This window comes from Nelumbo nucifera, chromosome 1 (assembly GCF_055504915.1).
Source record: "Nelumbo nucifera cultivar China Antique chromosome 1, China Antique-T2T, whole genome shotgun sequence".
NCBI lineage: Eukaryota > Viridiplantae > Streptophyta > Magnoliopsida > Proteales > Nelumbonaceae > Nelumbo > Nelumbo nucifera.
The window spans coordinates 149978434-150003189 of NC_142649.1; the positions used below are offsets into that span (position 1 = coordinate 149978434).

Sequence of the window (24756 nt, forward strand, 5' to 3'; positions counted from 1 at the left end):
TATTTTTGTCTTTTAACAAAATTGTATATTTTTTTTAAAGGTAGAGTATGATTTGTATTAAACAGGGAATATGTCAAAAGGATACATCATGACCTTTGTACACCAAGGCATCGTACATAGGAATGAGAAATCAAAAAGTATAGTAGCTACAGAAAATGTTACACTGTTGGTCATCCATTTACCCATCCACAAAAGGAATTCTTTCCCACTGGTTTGTAATCTACTGCTGGTTTCATGCCCAACTCTTATAGCACTTTGGTCCATTCAATCAAATTTCTCTTCACCCTCCCAATCAATCTTTCTAGCTATGTGATCGATTGGGGAAAAATTCTACTGTTCTACTCCAACTAGATAATCCAACATGATGCACCTGGAACTAATTGCCGTAACTTTTTTCCCCTCCTACAAAACATCTTTGGCAGGCTACCATGCTATGAGGGGGTCCAGATCTTCAGGGAACACTATTGTCACTCTGAACTGCTGCAAAAAGTGACACCATAAGCGGTAAGTGAATTCTCTCTCTCTCTCTCTCTGACTGGCAAAAGATACTGTTGGTTGTTTATGGCCATACCTCTTCTGACAAGGTGGTCTCATAATGTGGACCAAAGAACCTTAGTTCAAAACTCTAAAAAAAGGATCTGACAGTGAAATCACCTGAGGCTTCCAACTTCCATCTCACTGTCTTGCATAGATGAATCAAGCTGGACCTGCTCTAGCAACATCTATAACAGATTCAGGAGGACTTCCCTATCATTTAAATTACGTTTCATCACAGGGCTCCACACCCCTTGCTTTCCCAAAATTGCAAAGTAGTCCATGAATGGGTCTCAAGGATTGATTGCTGAGCCAGGGGTCTTTCCAAAAAGCTGTATGTTCACCACTACCTGGGTTGAAGCTGATGTTAGGCCAAAAAATTGCTTGAGTTTTGAAATACCTTTCCAAATGCTGACTCTCCATAAGGCATTTGGGTTTCCTCTGTAGTCCATCCTTGCCTTTCATCTCGATATTGGCTTAGATTACCTTCCTTAATAGGGAGGTCTTCCTTTTCTGACCCATATCTCCAGAATCATCTGAGCATTGCCTTGTTGACTACTTCTAGGGGTCTAATACCCAAGCCTCCTCTGTCTTTTGGTTGACACACCTGGTCCCAACAAGATGCATACAATAAATCTCTTTCCACCTCTCTTGTCATTCGATTCTAATCTCCACTCTTCTGCTCTGCTTTTTCGTATTGGATTACTATGATTTGATATATATTTAAGAAAATAAAGTGATGATGAGACCCTCCACGTGGTTGGCTTAACCGTTTTATTAGAAGTTCCCAAGAGTCAAAGTATCCCCCAGAAAGCTTTAATAGGAAACAACTCGTGTGATAACCCTTGCGGGAACAAGGAAACCAACTGAATCATGTAATTCTAATGAACTAAGACACCAATTTAAAATTTAAAATATAGGATTGCTGTGAGAACGTATGAGAAGCAGCAAAAGTAGGGGGTGTTCTCCAATGTGAATTGGTTTTCTTGTTTTTGTTTCAAAAACAAATCAAAACCATTTGATTCTGAACATTCTTAACACAGAAACACTGAATTAATGTTCTTTCGTTGTGTATGTATTTCTTTTTTCCTTTTCAACTGAAGCATTACTTTAATGGTTTCAAAAACATGAATTATTTTGTCCTTTGCATCTTAAAACAAAAATATAGTTCAAAATGTGTGTTAACATGCTGACAGCAATGAATCCAGCAAAGTGGGATTCTCAATGCATGGCTTGATGTAGTGACATGATCGCGTGTTAACATACTTTTTTTATCCGGGGAGTGAAGCCCATAAGCTTGTTAAGAACACATTTTAATTTTTTTTTTTGGGATTATAGCTGATAAGGGCAACTTTTGGACTCTAATAGCAATAAAAATAATACTTTTAATAAAATTTCTAAAATAGGTTAACTTTTTAAAAAACATATCAAATAAGGGCAAAAACATTGTTCATCTGTTCTCTTCCAAACCACTTCCACCCCAGCCCAGCCCTGCAAATCTCAATGACCACCATCCTCCAACGTCGTCGGCCACCTCATGTCATTTGATTGGTGTTGCTAGAGGTGGGCAAAGGTGGCGACAATGCTGGTGGATGGTAGTCATTGAGATTTGTAGGGTTGGGGAGGAGGTGGGCGGAGGCGGCAGCGGCGACGCTGGTGGATGGTAGTCATTGAGATTCGCGGGGCTATGGTGGAGGCGAAGGTGGCGACGACGGCACTGGTGGATGGTAGTCATTGAGATTTGCAAGGTTGGTGCGAAGGTGAGCGGAGGCGTTGTCGGAGGCGATGGCACTGATGGATGGTTTGTAGTAGGAAGAAGATGAACAATGTTTCTGCCCTTATTTGATATAATTTTAAAAAAATTAACCTATTTTAGGAATTATATTAAAAGTATTATTTTTATTAATATTAGGGCCTAAAAGTTGCCCTTATCAGCTATAGTCCCTTTTTTTTCTGATGTAATGGTTTCAAAAGCAAATTATATAGAAAAAAAAACATTTTGAGTTCAGATCTGCACCCCACAACGTCCCATAGCACATCCTTGTCGTGTATTGAGATCGTCTCCCGATGATGACATCATCGATTCTGGTACTATCATCAGGAGATGTTTCCAATATACGATAAAAAAAAAAAAAACAAAATATTTTAAGGCCTTTTTCAGACACAGCCGGGGGGTGGCCGGGTGAGTGGGTTCATATCTAACTAGGATTGAACTGCGAGTCCAGTTTCTATCTCACATCAGCTTTAGGTTTATACTGTTAGTAGGATGGAAAGGCAACGTTTTTCTGGAATATTTCTGGTGTTTCCGGAAAAAAATTAATTTAAATGCCTTTTGTTAGCTGAACACAAGAAATGGAAGGGGTGCTCATGGTTCGTTAACTGATCAATATCGGTTGGTTCGTTTAATTGTTTTTTTTTTTAATCTTAGGCTTAAAGTTAAAATATTAATAACTATTTTTTGAAGCCAAAGAGGCAAGTTTCATTCATAAATAATTCTCACATTACAAAACGGGGATTTTACCGTTCTGTCCACCCTTAGCCCTTAGGTGGAGCTAGGGTGGATTGAATGTGGATTGATGCCAAATTCACGGGCAGGATGTGGTTTATAGGGGGTGGGGGCTGCAAATTCAATTTCTTAGGGGGATTGCAGTCCAAAAATCCCCAAAAAGAATACAACACAAAATGTTAGACTCTACTGACTGAACAACAATGCCAAGAGTGAGAAGATTAGGCTGCAATTGGAACCGATGTAAAATGATGTTTTACATCAAACCATTCAAAAGTAATCGTTTGAATTTCGAGAACTGTGCATGAAAAAGTGAAGTTTTACTTTGATTTTATCGATGTAATATTTACATCGAGCATCAATAATCAATGTACGACTCTGTTTTAATAAACTATTACATTGACTTACGGTATAAAACTCCATTCCATCCAAACGTATGCAAAATTGAAACGGAGTAGAGTTTTACATTGATCATGATTATACACTCCTTCCCAATGATGATAAAATTGAATTAACGTAAATATTTACACCAATGATGATAAAATTGAATTAACGTATGCAAAATTTTACATCAGTTCCAAGCACAGCCTTAAGAAATGCTTGCAAGTGTCACAATAGTCACATGGGGCACCAAAGTGGGAGGATCATCAGCCTCAACAAGGAGCACGATATCCGGCCACATATTAGAAAATCTCTGGTACATGTATTTGAATTCATATGAGTTGTTCCCAATGTGTGACTAAAAGGATTCCAGATCACTTACTCACAAGAACTCTCTACTCGTGTCTATCCACAAAACACTATTGGAAACATCTTCCCGTGCATAACAATATATAAGAGAATGAGATATTCTCCATGAATGGCTGTGGTGTTATATGGGTAGATGTGAATAGAATTCTTGTGGATAGAAGATCCGGACTCGACTAAAAAATACCCACACTTAGAAAATGTTTATGGAGTTGTTCTGCTTCTAGGAGATGAGGAGATCCCATCACTCAATGCATGGCATTTTGGAAAAATAAAATAAAACAGTAGTAGTTGATAGGGATTCGCTTAAATTCAACTAATCAACCAACTGTTCATCCAAATTCATATTCAATGCGACGGTTCGGGGGGCCAAAGAACACTCAAGAATTTTCCATTTAACCGAAAAGAAAGATAAGCTGATTGCGTGCGTTAACATGCCTTCCCCAAAAACGTGTCCAATTGCCTAGGCTGATGCTCCCAACAGCTGGAATATTGAGCAAAGGATTGTGGAACCAATAAAAAATTAATAATATCCCACGTCAGTGATAAAATACATTAGATCCACGGTGAGAGATTGAACAACTATGGGCCCTGGTGTGGGGCATGATCATTGGATCCTATCTCGCACAATACTTCTAAAAATAGTCCAGCCCATCGAGTATATTCTTTCCATCAACATTCAAGAATTCAAGTTGAACTTGACTGCTGGAGTGTTGGCCCATGACAATTGAGTTGAGATGAACCCAATAATAACGGACCAGAATTTCCGAATATCCCTTGTAATATTCCTAAAATGTTCTTTATTTTATTATAGCTCCCTACTAGCAATGTTACTACGAAAAAACGCCCCAAGATGGAATATTTCGTGTGGACGGAAAATGAAAATGATCCACCACGTGTTCCCAGTATTCCATTCTCTCGGGAGACACGAGAAGTCCAGATTCCAGAACCACCACCCTTCAGTCTCTCTTTTTGCTTTTCTTTCTTTTTATTCGAATCCTTGCTTGTAAACGTGAATCCCCTCAAAAAACATAAAAAATATGTGCAACTCGGCAGTGTAGTCTGCTTCACCTCGTGTAGTTAAATCACACCATTAACTTACGTCAGATAGATCATGTGATCCCAAATTCAATCCGATCTCTCGTTCGCTTCTTCATGGACTTTCCATTCATCCAGGCCGTCCGATGGCTTGTAATTTTATTTAAATCCGGGGGCATTATTATTTGCTTATTATTCTCTCGATAAATATAAAGCACTGAAGCTTCACTTCTCTTATTACACGACTACTACGTAAGATCCCAGGATCTTTGGAAGCGAGAAGCCAGAGCCCAGTGCCCAGACTCCATAGCAAAACAGAGCGTCTCGTTTCCTGCTCTTCTCGTAACAACTGCGAATAAATGGGTGAAAGTGGTAGGCGATGCTCCCCTCCCCCTTCGATGCATCTTCCTGTTCTTCGTATCGTTTTTCCATGTTTATTAGTGATTTTTATTTTCCCTAATTCTGTCCTGAAATTTTTATTGAATAGATTCTCTAGCAGAGTTCCTTGCCGTTGCCGTTGATGCAGCAAAGAAGGCTGGAGAGGTAATTAGAATCCCTGAATTCTCAAACTCCTGGTTATTTTCTTTTCTAACTTATTGGTGTTTCGCTTTCTGCAAGCCTTCATTTTTTCCTCTCTTTTTTTTCACAGATAATTCGCAAAGGATTTCACCACGCGAAGCATGTCGAGCATAAAGGCCAGGTTTTTTTCATTTATTTTCCTTTTTCATCTTTTCTTCTTTTGACGTTAGTTTACTTCTGGTGGGGACCTTGGGCATTTTCAGTCTTGAGTCTATTCCACATTTTGGCGTTCTGCCTTCATTTAGGTTGTTGAGATATATTGCCAGAAAAAAGAAAAGATAGAAAGTTAGAAACTCGAAGAAAATTCTCAGGGTTCATGAGAATATATAAATTTTTGGGGAAACAAAACAAATGGAATGTTGAGTTTTTACTTGTCTATGACTTGATGCATTCTCCCCTCTTACAAAATAATCTCAAAATCAGAATTCGAAGGAATTTTGTTGTGCTTGTGGAATACAAATTGTAGCCTTTTGTAATTAATTGCTTATTCTTTTTTATTCTACCTATTCTCATTTTCTAATGAAGGTGGATTTGGTAACGGAAACTGATAAGGCATGTGAAGCTCTTATATTTGATCACCTTAAGCAGCATTTACCGGAGCATAAGGTGAATCTTTTTTTCCTTATTTTCTCTTTTCTTTTTCCATATGTATAAGTATAAAGGTGATTAATTTTATGCTAAGCCCAAAACTGGGATTTTGTATTACTAGCATTTTCTTAAGTTGTTTTAATCGATGTTTCTCTTAGTTTATTGGAGAAGAGACTACTGCTGCATGCGGTGCTACAGAACTGACCGACCACCCAACGTGGATTGTCGACCCACTTGATGGAACGACCAATTTTGTTCATAGGTTAACGACGAATTCTTCTATTTTGACGCTTCTTATTTTGTTCTTTTCATTTTCATCTTTATATTAATTTGGTCTCACGCCCTAATTACATGTAGGTTCCCTTTTGTATGTGTTTCTATCGGTCTTACAATTGGAAAGATTCCTACTGTTGGTGTTGTGTACAACCCAATACTTGATGAGGTTAGAGTTCATTATCACAAGCAATACTTTCATCTAGCACTATCATATTCCAATCTTATACGGAACACCAATTGCCTAGGCTAGCTGTCCAGTCTACACTTTACAGAAGGTTTACCAATAAATGTTAATAAACCTTATATTATAACTTGGAGAACTAGCAAAATCCACTTGAATGAATTTTTGCCATGCTTAGAATAATTTATTAATGATTTTGCATTTTTGGCATAGTATCTTGAGTTAAACTTATTGGTTGATGGTTTTAAATTATTCTAATCTATTTAAAACAAACACCACACAAAGAAAATGCTCGCAGGAAGCAAAACTCACTGCATCTACACTTTTCATGTTTGTTTTAAATAGCAAAATCCACTTGAATGAATTTTTGCCATGCTTAGAATAATTTATTAATGATTTTCTTTGTGTGGTGTTTGTTTTAAATAGATTAGATGTATTTTTCATTATGCAATTATGTAGTCAGTTGTTTTCTTTGTATTTCATACTTGTGGAATTTCATGAATTTAGTATGACAAGAACAGCCTATTTGGGGTTAAAAGTTCTATTTTCAGGTTTAGTTATTATGTATAGAATTTTGCTTCAATAAGACAATATACTACAGATCAAGAAAAGTGTGAAGTCAAGTCTGATTTTTAATTTTATGGTTTATAGATGTTTACTGGGATTCTTGGAAAAGGTGCTTTTCTTAATGGAAACAAAATAAACGGTGAGTTTTTTTTCTTAATATTTAATCATATATTTCCCTTTTTCCATCTATTGTTCCATGGCATTCTAAACTGCAACTTGCTATCACTTGAAATACTGTAGTGTCTTCTCAAACAGAACTGGTGAAATCCCTCCTTGCAACAGAGGTATGGCACTATCTTGTTTATGTATTTTACTTTTTTGAAGAAACTTTCTAGTGGGAGTGTGAAACTATGCTCATGTTGCTTCAGTTGCCAGCTTTCTGGGCTTTCTCCTTTTTCTATCATTATGAAACAGTGTTTTTCTAGAATTTTGGTAGTTATAGTTTATATTATATATGAATTCTTTTGTTCAGATTTTCCTACTAATTAGGGGAAATTTGTTGTTCTCATAAGCTTATTCTCAAAAGAGAATAATGGGTAGTGAATTAGATGAACTAAAACAACTTCTCTCTTCTAGTACTAAGTTGCCACAGCTCAGGTGGATGTATCCTGTCCTTCAGGTAATGGACTAATGGTGACGTCTGAACTTCTCTTTCTGGTGGGAAGGAAATAATTTATTGAGTACAAAAGAAACTACTTGCAAGCATATATCAACCACCTATCATCGTCCCTATGATATAGAAAAAGGTCACTAGGGAACTCACATGAACTAATAAGATGCTTTAGAAAATCATTGATGGTATCATCAGCATTTCACCTCCCTAGGAATATGAACAACATACATTCTCATGGTCTTGCTGCTTGAGTTTTTTCATGTTACTTATCAAAGAAAGTCTTAGTTGAGTTTTCTATGTCATAATGGTAGCACAAACTTCTCAAACCCAGGCATCCATATGGTTATTACATTCCACTGTTAAGTTACACAACCCAGATTCCTTGGCCTTCATAAGGCCCCTTCTAACATTGAAGATGATCAACATAGAAGGCATCATGGCTGCACATTGAGGGAACCTCTTTCATCTTAAATAATTAGCTCAAATCACCTATCTTGGTCCTGTAAGAATCATCTGAACTGATACAATAGCAGCCCCTGGAAGATTGTTGCAACACTCCACATGTTAGAGAAGGCTGGGCAATGCGTCAAAGACCATAGGGATGTCCCTGGAAGATCGTGTGCCTGGTCATGAGTCTATATTCAGAAAATTCTTATTGCCCTCCTTGAGAGAGCACAATGGCAGGACGGGATTCATGTCGCTAACCCCAAATAGTTGGGATTAACATTGAGTTGAGTTGCTTCCCTCCAAAGATTGTATTTCAGATCAAAGCCACTTCAAATGTTTTATGCTTATATCCAACTATCACTTTTACATATGTGGGTAGTGGAACTTCAAAGTTAGAACAGCTTGGGTCAAACTCAAATCAACTCATTTCAGCATTAATACCAACTATATGGGGCTGGCTACAGAAATTCTGTCCCATTTTATGCTATCAAAGGCCATATTTTCTGTCAAACACCATGCCACTCCTTAGTCTTACTGGTGCAATCATTGGTATTTTATTAAATGGATTTTTAACAAACTACTATGATTGTTGTCACGGGTAAAAAAGGATGCTTCTGTGTCAAGACTGAAGAAAATTTGGATGAATAGAGAACAGACCATGAAAATTAGACATCTTCCAGGTATCATCGTGCAGCGCGCACACACATACACACACACACAATTTGGACATGAATTATGAATTTGTAGTACTTGAAAATTTAGTATAATCTTTGCTTGCTTAGTTTGTGCACTGATTTAAGCATCTGTATTTATTATTTTTTTCCTTTTTCAACAATTATCCTATTATATAGACATGAATACTTTAACTGTATGAAATGGAAAAATACTTGACCATAAAAAGCTTTTACTGCAATTAACTAATGAGGTAATACTTAAGTTTCTCCATGAACATGCGTAGAAGCTAATGAACATATAATATTGTGCAAGAACAGGTTGGAACAAAGCGTGACAAGGAAACTGTAGATGCTACTACAAATAGAATTAATAGCTTACTTTTTAAGGTAAAAGCTGAACCTCTTGATACTCAAAATGTGAAACCCCCAAGCATACTAAGATCTGAGATTATCAGGTAAGATCTCTTCGGATGAGTGGCTCCTGTGCTTTGAACCTCTGTGGAATTGCATGTGGGAGGCTTGATCTCTTTTACGAGCTTGGATTTGGGGGCCCCTGGTATAGATTTGGAAGATACTTTCCTTTTAAAAATTTCCAACTTTTTTTCTCTGTAAATTATGATTAATGTTGTGAGTTATGCACTCAGGGATGTGGCAGGTGGAGTCGTGATTGTTCAGGAAGCAGGAGGATGCATATTTGATCCGTAAGAAACAATTAACTGTTTTTTAATCACAAACAACCTATAGTTTTATTCATTTAGTTAAGAAACAAACAAACAAATTAACTGTTACTATAGTTTCAACTTTACACAACAAGATCACATGCAAATTGTTCTTGAGTATATAATCAAATCTCCCCATCTTTACTCTCCATTACTTCTGAGCTATTTAAATTATAATGGTGCAAAATTGTCAGTACACACCTTGGAGACTTTAGTCAGAACTCAGTATATTACCATATCATCTATATTCTGGACAATCCAAAATTAATCTGCAAAGTACATTTATTCAGTCATTAATTTTCTCTTCCATGATACTGAATTGTCATATGTGGTGCTAATTATCTTGTCTTTTAGAGGCTATCCCAGCTTTCTTTGAGTACTTGGTGAGCCTTTAAGGTCTGATGACAATTGCTTTATTTATATCAGATCTGGCAAGGACTTTGACATCACATCTCAGCGAGTAGCAGCTTCAAACCCTCATCTTAAAGATGCTTTTATTGAGGCTTTAAGAAATGCAGAATGAGATGGACCTTCCAATATCGGAACCAGAGTTCTCCAATTCATTCAAATTTGTCATTTTGACCATTATCATCTAAAGAAATATCAAGGTCCACCAAACTTTGACCAGCTTTTTTTTCTTTCTTTTTTTTTTCCAACTGGCTTTTGGCATTTTGAACTGCCAAAGTGCTTATGCTCATTTGTGATTCCAAATTTCCAATGTCATATCATTGACAATATTTATCAGGTCTATTTTTAAGCCATAACATGCTGTTCTTTTTAATAATTAGAACATGATTTTGTAGTCATTTACTGAAGAGAAAGAGGAAACCCTTGACAAAAGAAGGATGGGTATATATATAAACCCCTATTAAGTATTTCATGACATTGAATTGCTTTATATCAGGAGCCATGAGAAGAGCATGGATACTGCTGAAAACTTAAATAGCAGCACATAGTGGTGAAGCACCCTTAGTAGTTAAGGGAGTAACTCAAGGGGCATTTGGGTCAATGCACCAATTTTTTATTACCAAAATGTTCAAGAGGTTTTTCCTCGGTCAATATAGTAGGTGTACCTAATGTTGATTGATTGGTTCTTAAAAGCTCTTTGGTTCTTTTGATCCCAAATATTCCAGGCTAGGGGAACATCTGAAAAGTTTTCCCCCTCCGGCAGAAACCACCAACCAACAGTCAATGAAATTAATAGGGTGGATCTGAATACACCCTTTTGGGCCATAAACCTAATTTAGCTCCTTGCATGAAGTTGGGCTTAACATATTAATGGGTTTGCAGGGTGAAATGAGAGTATTGATATATTGATGCTTATCTCGTGCACTGGATATAAGGATGTTAGGTGGCGTTCTTTTATATTTGTTCTAGTATCTAGTGGTGTGCCGTCATTTGATTCATTTTTCATGCAGTCCTGTACTCTTACGTATTGTGTCTACAGCACTACAATATCCACTCATTTTCTGTCAGTATTTTCACCTCTGTTTATACAACAACAAATGGATATCAAATGCTGCTATTCCACACCCCACAGATGGAAATGCTGCTGAGAGCCATGAGCACGCTTAAATTAAAGAGAAAGCAATGTATGACCATGACCAGCAGTAAAACTGCTATTCGGACCTAAAAGTCGGGAAGCTTCAGTAGAGATTTGCTTTTGCAATAAAAACATTTAAACTCTACACTTTTTCATACTCGTACATATCTACTATCTAGTTAAAAAGTAATTTAATTAAATTACTACGGTTTTATAATATATTTGCACTTTCGGTCATTGGAGACAACTTATTTAGATTTTAGATTTTATAATATTTTTAAGAGAGATTCTATCAAACATAATGTATACTACGATTGAGATACTTTCACCTTTCAGATATGATAGCAATAGCACCAATGGGAACACACTTACACACTCCATGAACATGATTATGTTTTAAGGCAAACGAATCACCCAAGTCCATACCATCCTTGGATGGGCTTGGCTTTTTATTATTATTATTATTATTTTTTTCTGATTATGATGCTTATAACACCAGTTCCTGACTCTGGATCTGTAACCCCCAAATGCCACCACACGACTAAAATATGCACCTGGACTGGGAGTCACCATATCATCCAACTTATTTTAGCAATAATTGGATCCCAGTTTCTTGGTAAAGTCTCCCCAAATACAACGACACTGCCTTGCTATGACCTCTGAGATGCAAATAGATGCCCTGAGCCCGAGTTATGTTCACTTGGTTTCTGTGTAGAGAGACTAATAAATTGGTTACCCAATAACAATGACTAATTTCTTAAATTAGGGTCCATATGATTTGCAGGGTGCTTGGAACCGGAATCCTATTGTTTGTTTGGCAGGAATTGGATTCCGGTTCCCATTCTTGGGGAATAATAATAATAATAATAATAATAATAATAATAATAATAATAATAATAATAATAATAATAATAATAATAATAATAATAATAATAATAAAATAGTGCATTAATATAATATAATTAAAGCAATAATAAAATACTAATATAATAATTATTCAATAATAACATTATCTATACTAGTGACAGGTCACATCAGCATCCTTCTCTTTCTCAGATCTTCCAAATTGTCACGTGGCATCCCTCTCTTCTTCGTTAGATTCTCACTTCATCTCTCTCTCTCTCTCTCTCTCACTTAGCCAACCTAAGTGGGCAGTGCCGTGCTGTGCCGGCACGGCCTGTGCAAAGTGCAGGCTGTGTTGTGCTGGCCCCTGGGCCGTCACAGGCCGTGCCACCCTCCCCGGTGAAAATTTTGGGGGTCGGCACGGTATGGCCCACGACCTAGGCCCGCATGGGCCCGTGCCATGCCGTGCCGCAGGCCAGACTGGCCCATGGGCCATGGATCGAGCCAAAGCTATTTTTGCCTATTTATTTAAAAAATTTGAAAAAAAAACTTAAAAATTTAATTTTATATGAATTTCGATGTATACAATTGCTTATATATACAATAATTAAATAAATTAGTATAGTAAAATTGAAAAAAATGTTTATTTTATTAATATATTATATACTATATATTATTATATAATTATGATTTATATAATATTATATATATAAATATTATGTATATATATAAATATATATATAGTATATATGGGCCGGGCCACGGGTGGCACGACCCACTTGATCACTGACCCGTGGACTTCAAACCTTAGGCCCAGCACGGCACGGACCATCATGCTGGGCCTGGCACAGCCTGTGGATTGTTGTGTCGGGCCGACCTAAAATTTCCCCTAAACTATCTTATTTTCTTCCACCTCAAATTCCTAGTGTGTAGCCCTCTCTTCTTTGCTATAGTAGTCCCATTCCATTTCTCTCTCTCTCTCTCTCTCTCTCTCTCTCTCACATGTTCCCAATCACTTAGCCAAGCCCCTCCTAAAATTTCCCCTAAATATCTATCTCTCTTAAAATTCCTCCTAAAACACTTCTTAATCTATATTACATGCCCAACAAACCATCTAAAAACCAAAAATGTGGTTTAAATTAATTCGGGAAGTTAACTTAATTTGTGAAATATTTTTGATATTTTCAATAATTATTGATATTATTGAATATTAGTCAGTAAATACCACACCTAAACTATAATTTTTTGTAATTTTGGTAAGTTGGAAACTTTAATTACAAAAATTACTAGATGAAAATTAGTTATTTTGGTAATTTAATTTCAGGATTTTTGAAAAATTGATTATTAAAATAAATAATTACTAAAAAATAATAATTAATTAAAATATTAATAAATACAAATTTAATAATTAAAAATATTGGTAATTTTCATTGGGAAATTTATTTCGATAAATATAAACTTATATTTTTACATTTTCTGTATTTTTGGTCAATTTATTAATATTTAATGATATTATTATATAACAATTAAAATGTTTCATTAATTTTTTAGTGGAAAATTAATTTCAATAAATGTAAGTTTATTTTTTATATTTTCAGTAATTTTGATATTTACTATAATTTTTAGCAATAATTTGTGATTTTGGTAATTTAATTTAGTGAAAGTTAAATTATAAAATTTCAATTTTTCAAAATAAATAATTAAAAATTTTTAATAATCTCCATAAGTATTGGATACTACATTTATAATTACCATAATTATTGGAACTATATTTTATGGGTTTGGGGGGTGCTATGGGTTTTAGGGATGGCCCCTTGGGTACGAATGGCAATGGGTGGGTTTGGGGTGGAGATCATACTCCCTATCCTGACATCGAGTTTTAAATTAATCCTCATCTCTAACCCTAATCCCTGTTGAGAAAAAATTTAGCCTACATTCCCGGTCCCCGATGAAGATGAGTTCCCCATCATGGACCTGAATCCTCAAATTTTTTAATTAAAATTTTGTTTTCAAAAAGGTATTTATTTAAAATAAAGGAAAAATTAGAATGCAAATAATGTTTTTAAACATATTTTGATATATATAATATAAATAATATTATAAATAACATAAAAAACATTATTTTTAATACAACATATATATAGGGTCAATGTAGGGTGTGGACTTCACTCCCCATCCCCATCCTTGTCCCCAATCGGGTATTCCTATTAATCCTATCCCCACCTTGTCCCCACTAAGGCAATCTCCATCCCCATCCCTACTTGGTCAGGGAGGCTAAGGACTAGGTCGTCCATCACACAGGGACCCGCTAGTAATAAAAATATTATTAATATAATAATATGGTGATAAAATATTCATAATCTAATAATAAATACTAAGATATTAATTATAAAATAATAACAAAATATTGATAAAATAATAATGATATATTCATAAAATATTAATAAAATAATAAATAGATTAATACAAAATTAAAAAAAATGTTTAATTAATTCCAATTCTAATACTTGTCCTGTCCGCGAACCAAACGACCACTTAATATCATGGTTTTCAAAATCGGACCGGACCAGACAGTTGGACCAAAAAAACCGAGAACCGGTCAGGTGACCGGTTTCGTTTTCCCCAAAAACCAGATTTCCCCACAAAACCGTTGATTTTGGTCAGCAAACCGCTGAACCAGACGGTTAACCATTTGAACCATTCGAACAGTTTTGACTGTTTTTTATTTTTTATTTTTGTCAGAACAAACCAAACGGTCGAACCGTTCAACCTAGTAACTGGACCCAGACCAGTTCGGTCACCGGGTCGGTTTTAAAAACCATGCTTAATATGACTACATGAGGATTAATAGCTCTAAGTCTAACGAACTAATACTTCATATGACCATATGAGGATAAATAGCTCTAACGACTAGATCTTGGACCATTCAGATAATCGCTATTTTAGTTATAGTTCGAACTTCGAATTACTGATTTGTCGTTTCCAAATCTTCTATTAAAATAAGGACTTCTTTCATTTTTTGCGAGAAAATTTAATAATGTTAATTTAGAATAACATGAATAAAATTTTCCAAATCATTCCATCCAAAAACTGATACATATATTATATTGGCTTCTTGAATCCATTTGTTTTTTTTTTCTTTGCAAGGAATTCCATGAAAGATATTTTTATGGGTAAATTTTTTAAATTGCCTAATTGAATAAATTAGTTACCTCTATGGTTTAAATTACTGTTTGAAATTTGACTAAAACTACCTCTATTGTTTCTCTGACAATTGACTACTCCTTAATCATTAATGTACATCAACGGAGATGTAAAAAAGATTATTTTACCCTCCACTATAGATTACTCCAATCTCCCCCTCTCATTTTCTTTGTCAGAACTACCCAAAGGTCCAGAACCATTGGAACTACCGGAATGGCAGATGATGACCGGATATCAGTTTTGAGTATCTATCAGATCTCAGATCTGGATTCCTTCAAGTCCGCACAACTGCTGCTACTTCGCTTCCAAGTCCAAACCATTGGATACCGCCTAAGAATCTCTGCCCAAATCATCAAATCCTGACTCTTTGCACCAATGCCACTGCCGCTTCAACTCCTATCAACGGTGGCTTCTTTGGTCATTCTGTCTCCCCTCTTTCTTTCTCTCAACCTACACCTCTCTCTTGTTCTCAGGTAGATCAATGCTCAAGAGCTCGCCAACGACCTTCTTTAAGCCAAGCTTAGCCTGGCACCCAGGCTTCACCAAGGATGTTGCTTCTACATCTGGTGCTTCTTTAAGCCATAATAGTTGCTAATGAAGAGAAGAACCCGAGCACAAGGCACAGAGTCATTCTCTTCTACTCTGAAGTCTGAGCAATCCTAGGCAAACTAGGCTCGGTGAGAGTTGGTCAATCCTAAGCCAGAACTGTGCCTTAAAGACCTTACTCAGATCTGGGTTCCTTAAGGACTGAATACAAATTTAATGGATTATTAACAGATGCAAACAGTAAGAGTAGAACTAGTCAATTGTCAAACATCAGAAGTTTAAGAAATTAACCCTATTTTTATCTATTTAATTCTTGTAAACAAGTCCAACAAATATACAAACATTTTAAGAAAGATCGTCTCTTGTGGATATATTTTTCATCAACAATGACTGAACCCCTCATTGAACCAAGGCTGCAGAAAAGGAATTTTAAGAAAACATGACAAAAAAACATTTAACATGGCTGTCCAAGTTTTATTCGCACCACATGGAATCATTGATGGTTGATGGATAACAAATGCAACACTTGCCCAACTGAGAAATTTGTTTGAAACCTTCAAAACCCATGGAAAATAACAACACAAGAAAACGAATATACAGGCCATACGACTGAAGGCCATTCTCACCAGCTGTTCAAAATTTCATTAGAATATAGACGGATAGCTAACTCGGCTAAGCCATTAATTTATAACAAGAAAACCTATTCAAATTAACTAAAACCCATTTCAACTGATCTACAGTCGATATAAAATTAAAAATCACGACATTAAGACAAACACTCGTCATTAGCAAGCGAAGGTTTGTCTTGGAAATCTTAAGCAGCACCTCCTGCACCCTTCCCTTTCTTCCTCTGGATCTTCTTCATGTAGAACTCCAGTTCTCTGCCCTCCAAGATGTATCTGTTGCAATGTCAAGCCAATTAGCAAGTTAGAAGATAGCCCCCACCGCGAAGTTAGTAAAAGATAACCCACGTCTAATAAACAATACCCCCCCCCTTTTCCAAAAAAAAAAAAGAAAAGAAAACAAGGCAGAGGAACAATGCAATTTCCACAAAAGAGGCTGAAACCTTCAAATAGATTTCCCATTTAATGGGGGATCATAAACAAAGTTGATGAGTTGCCAAATAGATTCCCCATTTAACGATAATTGGTCATCATAGTTATAAATATAATCTTTTTTATATTTTTATAAAATCCTTGATAATTGCTTAGAAAGGCAAAAGATTAGAAATTTATTTTAAGAGGATAGAAATCAAGCTTGGATACACTAGGGAGAATTCAAAACTTTATAATCTACAATGAGTTGACCTTAATATAGGTGTGCATGGTATTGGTCCATAGAGATCTAATGTACATGTTTATTGATTTATGTCTACTCTGTATTTATAATGAGAAAAAACACAAGAAAGAAGGGAAAATATGATATAATCCATATCAAACATCTAAAGGCTTCATCAATCAGTTTTGTTTAAAGACGCATCTACTGTAAAACTATTAGTGCTTAAATCATTTCTTAGTATTTCTTTTACCTATGTCTTTTTTTTTTGTCTCTAGTTCTTCTAGTCCCTTCAACTTGTAACAAATCACTTCTAAATAGAGCTGTTGGTGGTCTTATATGCACTTTACCAAGCCCTAGGTTCTTATGGATGACTTCATCCCAGATCCTATCCTTCTTCCACTCATCCATAGAATTCACACAACTGCCACACTAATTTTATGGACATGTTGTTTATTGAATTCCCAAAAGCAAAGATAATGATGATGATGATGATGATGATGATGATGATCAAACATCTAACGGCAATCTATGAATTGCATCACATGTTACACAAAGTATGCTGAGATTAGTAAACAGTCTCCACATACCCATCAGCTCGACCACACTGACCAGGCCGAGATGCAATTGCAGCCAACAGACGGCCACTACTGAACTGTTCCTCAATATGTGGGTCAAGCTTGTGACCTTGTTGCCGCTTCTCAAGTTTCCTCAGAACATGGTTGCTTTTCTTTGCCTCCTCAGTGGTAGCCTCACCTTCCTATCAAACAATCAGGCAGTATCTTGTTAGTAATAGAAATCAACCCAATCATTAAACCTTTCAGCAAAGAATAGCAAGTAGTAAGAGTAGTCTTTTAGCAAACCCATAACATCTTATTGCTCTTGCAGAGGAATATAATCATAGAGAAAATGAAGCAAATGCAAAAGAATAATCCAAACAGAATACAAATATTTAAGATGGATGCAGTAAGAATCATGTACTCATAAATTCTAATTATTCGTATATTTACTTTATAATGCCAATATATTCCTTGATCTAAAGTCAATACACTAATGGCAAAATTTTACACTTTTTCCCTCTCTCTCTCTCTCTCTCCATCCCTCCCTCCCTTCTATACTCATTTCAACCACTTCTTGCACATGCAAATGCATGTTTGCCACTCAACTAATTCCATTCAAGTACAACTGTATGTACTTCTTTTTTGTATTTTACCGCAACATACTAATAACTCTCCAAGGTAGGTGGTAGCGGGACTCGAATCTACATCTTCGCTGGGATTACCCAGCTAATGTACCAACCAAGACACCACTCAGTTGGTAACTGTATGTACTCTCATACACAGAAATAATGATATATTTTTACAGTTAGAGGCTTGTGAATATTGATGATCAATTCTTGTATAAGAAAGAAAAGTTATTCACAAAATAGCCAACCAGTTATGGAGAAGAAATGCTTCATAAAGCATGCTTCACTTGTTCAACAAATGCCAAGCAACCTTCAATATATAAGGCAGCTTATATGCCCTTGGCCAAACATTACCCACTTCCGTGATTCCCCAACTAGTTTGAACAAAGAGAAAAACAACTGATGCACATGAAAAATAGAGAAAGAAGTCTTCCATGAAAAAGCCAAGACTGACCTTGCTAAAGAAATATTCTAGGGAAAACCAAAACCATGCCCACAGGCATGTATTTCCAATCTAACCAGTCTCCAGCTTACTCTTAGACAAGGAAGAAGGTGCATCTTTGTTATGAACTCCACAAAGCCAGAAAATGATCTATTTGGATGTGATAGGAGAGCAATTGGGTATAGATTTGCTAGTTCTGATGTTCCGGCACTTATTCCTAGCTATCAAGCCAGACATACATCAAAAATTAATTTGCAACCATATATCCAACCAGTAGGATAGATTATGTAATGAATTCCACATATTAGAAAAGAAGATGGATAGAGAGAAAACTATCTTATCCTTTTTTTGCCCTTACTTTTCAACAGGCCACCTCATACATGATTCGGATATTCATCATCATCTAAGCCTTGTCCCAACTTAATGGGGCCAGCTACATCATTCTAATAATTTAAAGGAAAATACAACAAAATACTAAAAGCTTTCCATTATTACGAATCCAGGTCTTTACCACTACCAGTAACGACATTCAGAAATATCTGATCCATGGCCAGGAAGGCACAATGTTACACAACTAACATCAGAATATCAGTTAGATAAAGCCATTTCATGTCTCTCAAAGGAATTCAGTTTTCTTGCTTTTCTCCTTTAGCCGGGAGTCCATAATTTATGGGAAATCATACTTTATAAATTGTGTTATTTTTCTAGAGAGCTCTCCTAGTAGCTAATAAGTTGATTGGCACCATCCTTTTATATATCTCCATAACTATTAAGATGATAAAATAAACTAGGGCATAGTTGTCAACATACCTAGGCACCATCACTCATGGAGGGGCCACCTTGCCCATGCACCTAGTTGTTGTTGTAGAAGGCACCATATAACATTTTTTTGTGAGATTATAATATTACAATAGACATTATTAGATTAAATTATTCATTTCGTGTTTGTAATATTTTCAAAATTTTTATGTTATTTTCTTCTTTTTTATATTCTAATTTGTTAGGCTTCAATCAGCACACAAATTAGGGTAGCTGTGTTGAACTCTTGATGGTTTCCTGAGCCAATAAAAAAGGAAGAAGTTGAAGGCACCCCCCTGCTGCCTAGCCTTGCCTTGGCACCTTGACAACCATGACTACAACCCAAATGCAATCTAGAACTTCAATGAATTATAATTTTGCTGGCATTACTAACACAACGGAAGTAGGACTTGTCTCTCCAACTTTACCCTTCTTTATTGTCTTTTTCTTTTTTATCAATATGGTCTTTTTTTTCGCATGCCATCTCTTTTTTCTTTCTAGGACAGCTCTTCTGTATAGAGGTAATTTAATATTACCAGCCCATTATTGAATTAATTAGCTTTTCTAGGTCTGTTTATAAATCACATTATAAAATAAATATTAGAAATTCTTAAATGATGTAATGTATACGTAGATAAAATTGTACTTTTCACTGCAAAACATGTAACCAGTACAGGCGAGAGTAAATATACAATACATGATATGCCACAACAGAGATACCCCTTGGACCCTCTCTAATCTCTACGAAGGTAAGTTAGACACAATACTAGCAACTTGGAATGTTTTGTTGTTAAAAAGGGGTACATGGTACAACAAAAATCCTAATCAAAACACAGCAACGAAAAACAACTAACATACTTGAATGATTCCAAATAATTCCAAGGGTTCCAGCATTCATCTAAGACAGGACAAGTTAGGCAACATTGGGTAACTCTCCACTGGAACATTTCTGCCGTTCCTGAGAAGGGAAACAAAAAGAAAAGAAAGTTCTCTTCTGTTCCTTGGACACTAGAAACGTTCCAAACGCGCATTAGTCACCTCATTCAAGTAATAGCTATTGCAGGTACAATCTAAATTTCTACTGACCTGACGAAAAAAATGATGGCCGCAAAATCAAAGATCATTTAGACTACTCAAGTTGTACAGGGTTTTTGTTTAATGAAATATACCTCTTCTCAAAAAAAAAAAAAAACAGACCATTTAAACTACTCAAGCCTAACCCAGCAATGAAAACGAAACCAAAGCAAAGAATTGAAGAAAGTACAACTCGAAACGAAGGAAATATGGCTAGCATAGTACATACCTCGCCTTCTTTCTTGGCGGCAGAGGAGCTCTTCTTCTTACGCCCAATATCAAGGCCATAGTGTTGGAGGTACCATTGCTTGAAAGGAGCCGCATCCACCTGAACAATGGCACCCTTCACCAAAGTCTGTGTGCGCACCAGCTCGTTGTTTGACGCATTGTAGACCACATCCAGGATCCTGGTCTTCCGAGTAACTGCCTCGCTCCCCCACGAATAGTTCCCGGTATCGAGCCTCAGCGCGCGCCACTTCACGTTGCCTCCTCGAACCCTAACCCTCCGAACCGTCTTGTTACTCGACAGCTTCGTGTTAGCCGGTTGTCGCCCGAGCTCGTACCTAGAGAGAGAGAAAGAGGGAAGCTGGATGAGGACAGGTTCACAAGACAGTCAAGAAGAAAAGGCAATGATCAAATTTTGAAGATTAAAGTTTCAAACTTTCAACAATTACTTTCGCTTCTTCCTCCAAGCCTTCTTTTTGCCTCCTGTGGCTCGTCTCTTGTGCATGGAATCACGAGAAATACCTGCCAGAAGATGAGATTTATCGCCATTAAGATCAGAGAGAAAAGAATATAAATATATTGCTCAATGAAACGAAGAACATGAGCGATGGATATGTACCCATTGTTGCAGAAAAAGGATTCTAGGTTTTGAGCCCTGCAAGTCGAAGGGTCACAGGAAACGAAGGTTTGGGCTTCGGCAAAGAGGGGAAACAAGAAGAGAGGAGCTAAAAGTTTTTAAAACCCTAGTTTGGTATTAGGGTTGCAGTGGTGACTTGCGAGAGAACGGTGAACTTCAGTCTAAGACCGTTAGATTGGGATTTTTAATCTCCAAATAAAGATTACAGATGGTTTCTCACAACAACCCACACACATCCCCGCTAAGAATAAAAAATGATAAAGCATCACCGGGAGATGTTCTCAATACACGGCAGAGATATACTATAAAATATTGTAGAAAATTATTTATGGGAGTAGATTTCAACTCCTTTTTATCCGATTGGCTTTCGAGTTTCGACAATAAAAAACCCACACCGACTTGATCATGGGCCAGACCAGGCCGGAATAAGTATATAAGATACGGTGCTTCAACTAAGCCCGGACCAGGCCCATCCCACATACGAGGCCTGAAATATGACATGATGTAGGGAGTCAAGGTTGACTGGAGGCAAAATCATGGACAGCGGGTTGGCTAGCGCAATTTTGTGGACAATCGGGAAACTGCTACCCACAAACAAAAAGTGTTAGTACATCTCTACCACGTAACACCACCGACCGTATATTGAGAATATTTTCTCATGAATGATAAAAGAGATATTGATAATGTACAAATTATAGGTAGCAGATTGAGCCCTTTTATGGAGTTGAGATCTGTTCTTTACAAAGCATTTCTCACATCTACACTTGTTAATAAGTCGGATTTGGGCTTGGTTTTTACTAAATTTTGAATAAATTCAGCTTAAAGTCCAAACCCTGCATAATGTAAAGTTAGGCTTGAAATCCGATCCATGAACGGGCCTGCTCATATCAACCTCACAATTAATATTTAAAATTTTGATATATATCAGGCTGTATCAATCAATAAGTATCATATCGAGGCCTTCTCGATACATCCTTACAGAGAGTGTTTTGGGTCAGACAGTGATTCAGAGGGTAAACATGTCTTAAACCGACCCATCTGAATCAAATTCAAAAAAAATAAAATAAAAAAAAAGAGAAAAAAAAAACACCGAGACAGACGCCCTGGCGTATTAACGGATATCAATATCTTGAACATTACTCACAATACATCACAGATTAACAGTGTAAATCATGAACATCTCCCAAGCTTATGTGCTGTTATTCACAGGATGTGCTATGAAGTTGTGTGAGGTGCGCGTAAGGAGCACACAGCAAATCCGGATTCGATTTTGTTTTAGATAATTGAAACTTGAAAGTTAAGACTCTAACAGATTATCAGGAAAATGTAAGATAAGGGTTACAATGTAGCTAAACGTAATTGAAATATTGAACATGATATAATAGTTGCCCTTAATTATATAGTTCCTCGAAAATCTTTCCACACTCATCATCAACCATTAGGATATGTTCGGTTTGATAAAAAGTGTGACAAACAGAAAGTTAAGAGAAACTTTTCAAATAACTTAACAAAATTTGTTTAGGCTGTGTTAAATTTGCACTGATGCAAAACTGTAGCAGTGCAAATGATTTGAGTGTAAAGTATGGTTTATTTTTACTTTGAATTTTAGCTTATTTTATTTGATTGTATTATAAATGAAGTGAATTAAGACATGAAGCAGAATACAGTTAAAGCCAAAATAAAATTAAATAAGAATTTGTTTTTTTTTTTTTCATTTGCACTCCCATGCATTTATATTAGTTCAAATAAAATTACATTGCAACCAAACACAGCGTGCATTGAAAACTTTTCCTGCACTCTTGGTCAAACCAAAAACAGCCTCAATTTTTAAGACAAATTTCTTAAACTATCCTTATGGTTTTAGTTAATTGACTAACTCTAATATTATTATTTATATATTGTCTTTATCCTTACTATTCATTGTTAAGTACTAACGAAAAAAATGAAATATCAAATTTATCTTCCAATAGTCTTCAAATTTTCAAAACAAAACCCAATGGATAAAAGTCAATTAGTTTCATTGAATCTTTCATCATTTTGAAGTTTGGAGGCTCTTCGTTGCTTAAGAGGCCTTTGGTCTTTCCATCATGGCCACTGAGCGACCTCTATTGATCCCTTCTCCCCCCGACCCCCCAAACGCCGAATACCCAAAACTGTCATCTCGCAGTGCCCACCTTTGCCGATCTAATCAAGTCCACCCCTCATAATCCAGACCCGTCTACGTCTTCTAGGATGGATTGGTCCGACCTAGTTGAGAATTCTTCCCACGAAGGCACCTTAACGCTTAAGTCGTCTTTTGTGTCGAGTATTTATTCCATTCAATCAAAAGAATCGGTGACTTTCACTGTATTTCTTCTCAATTCGGTTTGAGCGTACACTGCCTGAGAGCTTCAATGGGACAACTCATCTTCCCGTTTTCAATGCTACAGTATCTATAAAGACAATCAATGGGGAGACAACGAGTTCCTTTTCCCCTTTTCAATACATTCTTTATTCATTGTATCTACATGATCAGAAAAAATCTTACTTTAACATGCGACTTCATCCTCATAAAAGGAGCCAACACAGAAACAGTGAACAACAAACAATGCCCAGTATGAATCTCCAAGAAACTCACAAGTCTGAGATCACCACCAAGCAGTAGGAGCGACACATCGTTATATGGACACAACAGGTTGCTTTTTCTTCTTCTTCTTACCCACCGCCTCCTTTGTTTTTCTTTTCCTTTTATGTTCTTAATTTTTACTTGTATGATAGTATCCCTTATGCGTTTTCTTCTCTTCCAATTGTTCTTGCAATGCAGGAGGATGATATACTTTGGGAATAGATTACCATCCATAGGAACTAAAAAATAGAGTTTCCTTCAATCTGTCAATGCTTCTAAGGAGGGGCAATTTGGTCCTTCAATGACATTGCACCACGTGGTGGCCCTGAACCGTTGCTTAACATCTTGGCGTCACGTAGGCACCTCGGCCCAAGACTAGGTTGGCCATCTCAATACCAAGTCACCCATCACAAGACTAGGTAACCTATCGCAGGACCAGGTCGCCCACCGCAGGACCAGGTCAACCATCTCAGGACCAGGTTGGCCATCTCAGGACCAAGTCACCCATTGCAGGACCATGCCACCTATCGCAGGAGGTCGGCCATCACATGACCAGGTTAGCCATCACTGGACCAGGTCACATATCGTAAGGTCAGGTCACCCATCGTAGGACCAGATCACCCATCATAGAACCAGGTTGCATATTGAAGGACCAGGTCGGCCATCACAGGACTAGGTTGTCCATCGCAAAACCAGGTCGCCCATCACAGGACTAGGTCGGCCATTGGGATTGAGCTAGGGACCTCAACACAAGGGGTGACCTCTCTCCGTTGACATGGGTAAAGTTTAGTTGGCGACTTGTAGGACGTGGTGGATGACCCCTATCATAGTGGGCTATCGTCTCCAAATCCTCTAGGATCACATAGCCCATCGGAAAAACTAACTACTGCCCCACCCACTTTGAGCACG

The 24756-nt window shown here is 36.7% G+C and overlaps 2 protein-coding genes across 2 annotated transcripts; one reads left to right on the forward strand and one right to left on the reverse strand.

Annotated features, from left to right (window-relative positions):
- Window positions 1–5053: 5053 nt before the first annotated feature.
- VTC4 (Inositol monophosphatase family protein) lies at window positions 5054–10233 on the forward strand. The gene is made up of 12 exons (XM_010271844.3): window positions 5054–5197; window positions 5313–5368; window positions 5475–5525; window positions 5930–6010; window positions 6151–6254; window positions 6350–6434; window positions 7101–7155; window positions 7257–7300; window positions 9069–9137; window positions 9206–9306; window positions 9395–9451; window positions 9896–10233. Exons 1-12 carry the CDS (start codon window positions 5185–5187, stop codon window positions 9990–9992), a joined length of 813 nt encoding a protein of 270 aa, XP_010270146.1. The 5' UTR covers window positions 5054–5184; the 3' UTR covers window positions 9993–10233.
- A 5825-nt stretch (window positions 10234–16058) lies between these two features.
- LOC104606567 (small ribosomal subunit protein eS8-like) lies at window positions 16059–21566 on the reverse strand. Its single transcript, XM_010271845.3, has 5 exons — window positions 21225–21566; window positions 21055–21127; window positions 20610–20943; window positions 17471–17640; window positions 16059–16504 (listed from the first exon to the last, which is right to left on the reverse strand). Exons 1-5 carry the CDS (start codon window positions 21226–21228, stop codon window positions 16420–16422), a joined length of 666 nt encoding a protein of 221 aa, XP_010270147.1. The 5' UTR covers window positions 21229–21566; the 3' UTR covers window positions 16059–16419.
- Between the last annotated feature and the right edge of the window lie 3190 nt (window positions 21567–24756).

What these genes read in the sequence shown, in the direction of transcription:
- VTC4 (XM_010271844.3), top strand. An exon ending in ACAACCCAATACTTGATGAG is followed by an intron (nt 6,435 to 7,100) that starts GTTAGAGTTCAT and finishes TATGGTTTATAG; the next exon opens with ATGTTTACTGGGATTCTTGG. An exon ending in GGAGGATGCATATTTGATCC is followed by an intron (nt 9,452 to 9,895) that starts GTAAGAAACAAT and finishes TATTTATATCAG; the next exon opens with ATCTGGCAAGGACTTTGACA.
- LOC104606567 (XM_010271845.3), bottom strand. An exon ending in CCGCCAAGAAAGAAGGCGAG is followed by an intron (nt 17,641 to 20,609) that starts GTATGTACTATG and finishes ATTGTTTGATAG; the next exon opens with GAAGGTGAGGCTACCACTGA. An exon ending in CAGTGTGGTCGAGCTGATGG is followed by an intron (nt 16,505 to 17,470) that starts GTATGTGGAGAC and finishes ACATTGCAACAG; the next exon opens with ATACATCTTGGAGGGCAGAG.